At 37.9% G+C, this 9933-nt stretch overlaps 1 protein-coding gene across 1 annotated transcript in view; it reads right to left on the bottom strand.

Moving 5' to 3' along the window:
- The window catches only part of EXOC6B (exocyst complex component 6B), an 859602-nt gene that overhangs the window by 736703 nt on the left and 112966 nt on the right, over window positions 1-9933 (bottom strand). The window contains 3 exon segments of the mRNA XM_006862890.1: window positions 3672-3717; window positions 3828-3918; window positions 5790-5837. Coding sequence (XP_006862952.1) covers window positions 3672-3717; window positions 3828-3918; window positions 5790-5837 — 185 coding nt within the window.

The raw sequence follows: 9933 nt of genomic DNA, 5'->3' as shown, positions 1-9933 counted from the left end.
CTTTTTTGGTATAGTGACTCTTGTGTATCTTTTCATCTTCTTTTGATGATTTCTGCATCATTCAATATTTTGCCCAAAGATCCCCTTCAATGTTGCAACTCAAGGCTTGAATATTTCTTCGCGTTCTTCCAGCTTGAAAAATGTTGAATATGTTCTTCTTTTTGGTTCTAACTCCAGGTCTTTGCACTTTTTATTATAATACTCTACTTGGTCTTCTTGAGCTACCCTTTGAAATTTTCTGTTCAGCTCTTTTAATTCAGCATCTCTTCCATTTGCTTTAGCTATGCTACATTCAAGGGTGAAGTTTCAGGAGTTCGATCGGTAGTGGGAGCGGAGAGCGGATCCGAGAGCCCTGTACAGCCCCATCACCACTGGCCTAGTTACCATCACACCCAAGGAGAAGCCGCAGCTGCCACAGCCGGCTCCAGGCACCATCATCAGAACCATGAGCAGTGAGGCCAAGACCCAGCAGCCGTCTGCCAATCCCCACGCCACCCCCGCCCTCAGCACTGCCGTGGCCTTATATAGGCGGAGCATGATGGCAAGGACAACAAGGTCATAGCAACCAAGGTTTTGGGAACAGTAAAATGGTTCAATGTAAGGAACAGATATGGTTTAATCAATAGTGCTGTGCCAGAAGATGAGCCCCCTCGGTTGGAAGGCATTCAAAACCTGACTGGAGAAGAGGAGCCTCAAATTAGAGTCGACCTTAATGAAGATGCAGTGGAAGTAGTACCTCCAGTGTATCCATTAGTAATCGGAAACATGGGATGTACAAAGCATGAATGGAGGAAAATTCGAGGTCATCAAAACTGAAATGAAACATATCATTGTTACTATCTTAGGCATTAGTAACCTGGAATGGGCTGGTTCTGGCCATTTCACATCTGGCTATCATACGGTCTACTATTCTGGGTGCAACAAATTGAAGAAGAATGGTATTGCACTCATCACCAAAAAAGACATTTCAAAGTTTGTGTTGAAGTACAGCACTGTCGGTAATAGGTTAATATCCATACACCTACAAAAAAAAAAAGTCAGTTAATACAACCATTATTCAAATTTTAGCACCAACCAATGATGCCAAAGATAAAGAAATTAAAGGTTTCTACACACTGCTGCAGTCAGAAATAGATCAAATATGTAAGAAAGATATATTGATGATTATTGGTGACTGGAAAGCAAAAGTTGGAGAAAAAGAACAACAACCAGTAACTGGAGATTTTGGCCTTGGTGACAGAAACAAACCCAGAGATCGTATAATAGAATTTTGTAAGGTCAATAACTTGTGCATCGGAAATAGTTTTTTTTTTTTTTCAACGACATAAGTGATGACTATATACGTGGGCATCACCAGATGGACTACACCGGGAACAAATTGCCTATGTACGTGTGGAGAGACAAAAGAGATGCTTATTGTCATTAGTTCAAGACAAGGCCAGTAACCAACTGTGCCTCAGATCATCATTTGCTAATATAAAAGTTTGGATTAATACTGGAAAACAAAGCAAATCCACCATGGGCAAAGCACAACCCTGAACATATCCTGCCTGAATTGATAAAATTTCAAGAATAGATTTGGCAAACTGAACACTGACTGAAGATGAAGAGTTGTAGGAATACATCAGAGGCGTCAGACATGAAGAAAGTTGAAGGTCATTTAAAGGAAAGAAGGAAAAGGATATAGAACTTTTAAAATAGCAGAATCTTTAGCTTTTACTGGGGGTAGGTTGCAGGGACTGGGTGGAGGGTGAGAGGATGTAAGGTGCTGTTCTTGGGATGGGGATGGGTGATGGTTGAACACATGAATAATTTCACAATACTGTATATCAGGGTTGTTGAAATGGCTGGTTTTCTTACCACAATAAAAGTATTTTTTAAAAAGAGTAAAGTTTCAGAGTCTCTGCTGACATCAATTGTAATCTCTTCCTGTCTTTTTAATGACCTTTAGCTTTCTTCATGTATGATGTCCTTGATGTCATACCACAGTTCTTCTAATCTTTGGTCATTAATGTTCAAGGTATTAAATCTGTTCTGGAGATGGCTTCTAAATTCAGATAGGATATAGTCAAGGTAGTACGTTAGCTCTCACAGACTGATCTTATTACTTCAGTTTTAGCCTGAACTTGAATATGAACAATTGGTGTTCAAATTCCACAGTTAGCCCCTGGTCTTATTTTCTAATTACCCATACTTCTTCAATGTCAACTTTCACTTTCCAATCATCAGTAATTATCAATGAATCTTGATTGAATGTATGATCAGTTTCAGACTGCAGAAGTTGGCAAAAATCTTCAATTTCTTCATTTTGGGCAATAGCAGTTAGTATATAAATTTGAATTATAGATATATTAGTTCAGCTTCCTTCAATGGCAAATTGAAGAGGTACAGTGTTGCAGTCATTGTCCAAAAAATAACACATAAAGTAAACAATATATGATGTATAACTATATATTGTATAAAAACAACTGATTAAAGGGAGGTGCAGCTGGTTTCTAATGGAAAGTAGGAAAATGAATACGACCAAAAAAGAAAACAATAAATTTTATCTGCATTTTTTTTTTAATTTATAGTTTTACCTCGAATATGAAGATGCATAAAGGAGTTGTGGTAAGTTTCTGTATGATAAGCACTGAACTGCTAACCTCATGGTCAGTGGATCAAACCCACCAACTTCTCCTCAAGTATGAGTCAAAACAAACTCTTGGGTACTTAACAACAACAACAACATAAAGATTTCCAACCCAGCAACTCAGAGCCCCTCTCTTTCATATATATGAACCAAAACTGCAAAGTTGTTAACATCTGTCAATTCAGAGTATACAAGCATTTTTTATTCTTGATAATTTTATAACTTTATAAAAAGTTTATTAGGGAAATAACACTTACACTCATTTCTCCTTGAACAGAACTACTCAAATTGTTCTGCCTATATCCTTTTAAGCAACCAAATCCTCCAGAGAATAGGAAGGGAGGCTGGGAAATAATCCTAGGAAATTATAAGAATTCTGATGCTTTGTGCTTTCCTTTAAAATTCTAGCGAATTTAGAAATGTTTCCACAATATTTCTGCTTGTATTTTAATGTTAAATACATTAAGTCCCTATTTTTTTTCTATCAAAATCTAGAAAAAAATTTACATTTCAAGACGATGTACCCTGCTTATCAATTCTGGCTTCACATATTCCTATCACACCGTAGGGTGCCGCAGGACAGAGAGGGCTGGAATGCTTACATTACAAACTCTAGTTTGAAAAGAGTCAAAGAGTAACTGTATAGTTTCTTCTGAAATAAGACTACACAAAAACAGCACACAACAAGGCTCTGACCTTAATCTTGGCCTTGCCCCAACACCAGAACCTGTAACTCTATTTTCTACTGTAATACTAAACAACAGCATATTTCTTAAACCAACTATCACTAAAACAGTTATATGCTTTTACCATAAAAGATTAAATATTCAAAACAATAAAACTATGAACAAAGCTTTTTATTCAATATAATCCATGGCAGAATATATCAACATAAATCTCGTATACCAATCTAGGGATGAATAAATGAAAAGATATTACGGATTTATTTAGTTTTTGAAAGGTTCTATGAACTATGAACTTTTAAATATTCTGAATAACAGAAATTTTATATAAAAACGATTCAATAAAAAAATCTTACCTTTTAGTTTTCATCTGGTCCCTCAATTTGCTGTACATCTCCAAAACTTGAAAGAAGGGGAGAAAAAAGAGTACATAGCATTAGTGAGAGCAAGTAAAAGATGAGTTAAAGTTAAGTGAATCTCGTCAAGAGCCCTACTCCACTCCTGTTCCTCACCTGGAAGACACAGCATTAACTTATCAACAGTGGCAGAAATATTTCTCTGTTGTAGTCGGCACTGCTTCAGCTCTTCCATTGCGATTACCAGCTTGGCAGGAGGGAAAAAAACTGAATTATGCCAAGAGCTGTACATAAAAAGCTTTCAGTCACATTTTTCTACTCTTGTGTTCAGTTCATCAGAAAATTCCACTACCAAGTGGACTAAGGAACTTTGCCTTTCCCAACCGGTAAACCATTCCTGCAATTCTCTACTTTCTCCCAAAAATACATACTATGCTATGGCTAAGTAAAATGAAATCCTAAAACATAGGGGCTATCCAAGACAAAAGCAAAAAATTTGTATATTTTCCCAAACTCAACAGTACCCAAGTTCCTCTTCAAGATTTACAGTTTCATCAATCTTTTGAGATTCTCTATCTCCTTCCTCAGGGAAGAAAATAGTTGCTTGGCATTGTGGGTTAATGAGCTGGACTGCAAAATCAGTATGATCTGCAAGGTCGGCAGTTCAAGCTCACCAGCCGCTCCTCAGAAACCCCATACAAGGTCGCCATAGTCAAAACCAACTGGAAGGCACTTAACAGCAACAACAATACAGCTTCTGGAGTCCTAGTGTGGCACTGTGGGTTAATGCGCACTGGACTGCAAAGTCCATTTGAACCACAAGGTGGGCGGTTTAAGCTCACCAGCTACTCCTCAGAAGCCCTATACCGGGTTGCTACGAGTCAGACTGACTCCATGGCACTTAACAACAACACAGCTTCTAGTGAATCTGCAAATGATCCCCAACTAAAGCTCTATTTCAACAAATAAACCACACTTATAAGTTGTAGCTTTTCTAAGAGTTCCAGTTAAATAAACAGTAACTCACTTTTACTCCATTTTAACGGCTTCTGTCTGAAGTTACTTAAAATATAACTGAAACTGTACTCTCTTCATAATTTAGAATATGTGAGACATACTTTTAGGAAAAAAAAACAATCTACAAGGCTCTTGTAGCATTCATCCCATACTCACACCTAAAAATGTTATCTGCTTAGATACCGTGAAAAAAAGAACAAAGAATGACCCTGATTAAGTCACTGATAAAACAATTATGCTAATCTTAAAGTTTCTTAAAGTTAATACTTACATATTTGGTGATAAAGAAAAGAAAACGTACGATATAGAGAACGGTAATCAACTACAATTTAGAAAACTTGGGTGTTAGTCCCAGCCTTTCCAGTTACTATGTAAACTTTAGCATATCATGTTTTAGTTTCCTAATCAGTACAGTAATGATAACATCTGCCCAGACTTTCTCATAGGTCAGCCATGTGGATCAAGTAAGAAAATGGATATAACACAATCTTGTAAACAGTTAAGGTTTACATGGAATCAATTATTCATTTTTTAAAAACAATTTTATACCCATTTTATACTAGTCACTGTTTAAGTAAATAGAAGGGATGCAGCATTGAATCACACAAAAACTCCTGACCACCTCATAGAGAAATTATTAAATAGAGGGGGAAAGAATGCATCATACACAATATCAGAGCATGATCAGTAAAAGAGAGAAAAACAAAGCAGGAAAGAGTAAAACTCGAATGCAGGGAGGAGGTTAAGACTGCAAGCAAATGGTCCGAAAAGACCTTGTTATAATAAGGTAGCACTTGAGCAAAGATCTGAAGTAGGTGTGAGAAAAGGACATTCTGGCAGAGGGAACAGCACTGGCCATATTATGATTGCTCAAGTGACTTAAAACACAGATAAAGAAGGTTGCATCCTCTCAATAGGCTTCCTGGTGTTTGTGCACATTTAATTCAAACACACATTTGGAGAAGCAGCAATAATGTCCAAGTTCCTCCAGCAACAAACTACTTACAGTCTTACAAAACACTAAGTGAAAAACCCAGAGAACTATCTAAATAGAAATGCCACAAAACATAAAAGATTTTTCAAAAAGTAAACCGGTCTTACTTCCTTTCCCTCATGCTGTAGTTTTCTATTAGTATCCATCACTTGATTCTGTGGAGAGAAGACAATTTAAACTCATAAAAAAGAAACACTTAGACAATAGTTTAATAAGATCAAGAATTTTAGATTGAATTTCAGTACTCCATCATATATCATTCCAGTCATAGTCTTTTGGGCTTAAATTGCATCAACTTTTCTACTGGAAATTTGCATGACCTTTTGAACAAAAAGAAATTTTTACTAAAAGATGCATTTGGTTTGGAACACTACAAACTAAGATGATGATGACTAAAAATCATTTTTAACTTTGGAGAGAAAAACTATGTAATAAAAATCAAAGAACCTTATCATCTCTACAATATTCACAAAGAACCAATTTTATCGTATACACAGTCTTCACTTCACCAATGTACTTCTTGAAAAGATGGGTGTTAAGTGAACTTTTAACTCAATTTTTCCGTATTTGTTTATATACATTCCCGTTTTGCCAATGTAAAAACCAGACAGTAAAAAAAAAAGCATGAAAGAGCCTTTAAAAAAGAGCTATAGTTTATAATTTAAAGGAGTTGGCATCTACTTTTGTTGGCGCCTATCTTTGAGGTCTCAGATGATGGGGAAAAAATGAATGCATAAAATAGTAATTTCCTTACTATTTCAGACATTGTTGCTGTTGTTAAGTGCTGTTGAGTCAGTTCCGACCCATAGAGACCCTGTATAGGGTTTCCAAGGAGCAGCTGGTGAGCTTGAACCACCAACCTTGCAGTTTAAATGGCTTTACAATCTGGCACATTAACCCACAGCGCCACACCAGAACTCCATTAAAACATTAGCTATACTAAATTCTAAAATTTTAATACTTCCTTCCCTTCCATCAAGGAGCTCTGGTAACATAGTGATTACAAATCAGGCTGCTAACCTAAAGGTCGGCAGTTTGAAACTACCAGCTGTTCTGCGGAAGAAAGATGAGGCTTTCTGCTCCCGTAAAGATTTGCAGCCTCGAAAACCCTGTGCAGGGTCACTATGAGTCGGAATCGACTGCACGGTACTTAAGAACAACAACCCTTCCATCAACAACTGCCACTCCTTACATTTTAATGTGTTCTCCTAACCCAGCTTTTCCTATTATTGTCCCTTAGAACTCCAAGAAATGTTAACAGCAACTACACACACACACACAAACAGACACTTCTCCAGTTAGATATATATGGGAAACAACACTAAATATTCCACATACAATGTGAATGCCCAAGAAAGGGATTATCTTGCACAGTGTCTTCATACTTATTTAACCATAATGCCCTTTTAATGAGCCCTGCTAGCATAGTGGATTATGAGCTAGGCTGCTAACCACAAGGTCAGTAGTTTGGATCTACCAGTTGCTCCATGGTAGAAAGATGAAGCTGTCTGTTCCCATAGCTGGTGTGGTGCAGTAGAATCAACACTGGACTGTGAACCATAAGGTCAGCAGGTCAAACCCACCAGATACTCCTCAGAAACCATATACAGGGTCAGGAATGACTCGACAGCACTTAATAACAACTACAAAGATTTACAGCCTCTGAAATCCTATATAGGGTCACTATGAGTAGGAACCAACTCAGTGGCACACCATCACCACCCATGTCCTTTCATTGATGGACATCTCAAAGGAGCAGTTTTTTCAGAAAACACAGTTGAAAAGCACCACCTTAACCTACACCAAGGAGCTCTGGTAGCATAGTAGTTATGATTCGAACTGTGAACCGCAAGGTCAGCAGTTTGAATCTACCAGCTGTTCCATGGGAGAAAGATGAGGCTTTCTGCTCTGTAAAGATTTACAGCCTCAAAAACCCTGTACAGGGTCGCTATGAGTCGGAACCGACTCCACCGCACGTAACCACCAACAACAACCTATACCAAGACTACCATTTTCAGAGTACTGACCTTGTACACGTTCTAGCTACTCTCAAGATAACATGAAATCCTACCTAATTCAAGAGGCCTTTATAAAATATCAAAAGAAGGACAAGAAACACTCAAATTCCTTATTATTTATTTAGCAGCATCACACATAAAAGGCATGGCAATTTTATTGAACAGTGAGCTCAATATTAATTGAGTGTGATGTAGCTTCCAAAAATGTTGCTCTAAATTAAAATTAACAAAACATTCTCCAAGACAGAAGTCAGCAACCTTGTTCTGTAAGGGACCAGAGAGTCAGTATTTTAGGCTTTGTAGCTGCAACTACCCACCCAATTCTGTGGTTGTAGAGAAAGGCAACCATAGACAATATACAAATAAATGTGTTCCAATAAAACTTATTTTACAAAAACTGGTAGCAAGCTGGATTTGGCCTGCAAGATGTAGTCTGTCAATTCCTGGTCTTGGAAAAAAAATAAATAAATAATAAGATGGTAAGGTTGTAAAAGACTGCATCTAATGCATTTAGATGCCATGTTTAAAGAACAGCATCAACAAACTCAAGTTTGTTAGATGTGAATGAGGTTTCAGAACTTAAAACTATACCACATGAAACCAAACTGAAGGTATCTTTTAGCCTTGTAGTTGTTGTTAAGTGCCGTTGAGTTGATTCTGACCCATAGCAACCCTGTATAGGGTTTCCAAGGAGCAGATGGTGAGCTTGAACAGCTGACCTTGCAGTTCAAACAATTTTTTAGCCTAGAGAAGGAGAAATGCTCATTTGAAGACTCTATACACTAGACCTGGATAATCTACATTATACCTAAATAACAGTGGTCCTCCAAATATCTAAAGAGTGATCAGAAGAAAAGTAACCCCTACCCAAGATACAGTTTACTATTCAAACCAATAAATAGGTGCTACTAGAAAATACAATTCAGTTCAATGTAAGAAAAAGCTTTCAAGCAATGTGAATAATAAAAGGAACAGGTTACCTTGAATAATAGTACTATCCTCCTCACAAGCAGATATTCAAGAATAAACTACATGATTTTTTAAAATCCCAAGCTTGGTATCAATTCAGCTCTCCGTAAATACCAGTAAGGAGCCCTGGTAGTGCTACAGGATAAGCACTGAACTGCTGACCACAGGGTTAGCAGTTCACACACACCAGCTGCTCCATGGGAGGAAAATGAGGCTTTCTCCTCCATAAAGATTTACAGTTTCAGAAACCCTACACAGGCTCTCTGTAAATTGGAACTAATTTGACAGTACCTATGGTAGCGTAGTGGTTACGAATCGGGCTGCGAACCTTAAGGTCAGCGGTTCGAAACTACCAGCCACTCCGCGGGAGAAAGATGAGGCTTTCTACTCCCGTAAGGATTTACACCCTCGGAAACCCTGTACAGGGTCGCTATGGGTCGGAACCGACTCGACGGCACTTAACAACAACAACAAATCATTTAAACAGTCCTGAGCAGAATTGCATGTCATCGTTTCAAGCATAAAATTTAAGAATCGGGCTGCGAACCTTAAGGTCAGCGGTTCGAAACTACCAGCCGCTCCGCGGGAGAAAGATGAGGCTTTCTACTCCCGTAAGGATTTACACCCTCGGAAACCCTGTACAGGGTCGCTATGGGTCGGAACCGACTCGACGGCACTTAACAACAACTCCAGCCTTGGAAACCCTATACATGGTTGCTATGGGTCGGAACTGACTCGACGGCACTTAACAACAACAACAACACAAGTATAGGAGTCCTGGTGTGGTGCTGTGGGGTAAAGCACTGACCATCAGCAAGGTCAGTTTGAACCACAAAGTGGGCGATTCAAAATCACCAGTCACTCCTTGGAAACCCTAAACAGGGCTGCTATGAGTCGGAGCTGACTCAGTGATACTTAACAACAACAACAACACAAGTATAAGAAACACACGCACATACAAACACACAAAAATTGAAACAATTTTTAAATAAACAATGTTTATACTTAATACATGTAATATACTTTGCTATTTTCTGTTTAATTCCATTCTATTTAACTTCAGTTTTTATTGAAAATAGAGATCATGGCCCACCAAACTCATTTAATACCAACGATGATTTTAAAGTAAAACCACTGAGCCTAATGATCACTTCTCATTTATCAACATGGTGAGGTTCCAAAGACTAAGTCGTTACGCAAAAATTAGCATTATGTGAAAATGGCCACATCAGATCACAAAAAGGGGGCTGACTATCCCATAACA

Source organism: Chrysochloris asiatica, unplaced genomic scaffold, assembly GCF_000296735.1.
Source record: "Chrysochloris asiatica unplaced genomic scaffold, ChrAsi1.0 scaffold00052, whole genome shotgun sequence".
Lineage (NCBI taxonomy): Eukaryota > Metazoa > Chordata > Mammalia > Afrosoricida > Chrysochloridae > Chrysochloris > Chrysochloris asiatica.
Note: the sequence above shows the minus strand (reverse complement) of the source record. Positions and strands in the feature narration are given on the sequence as shown.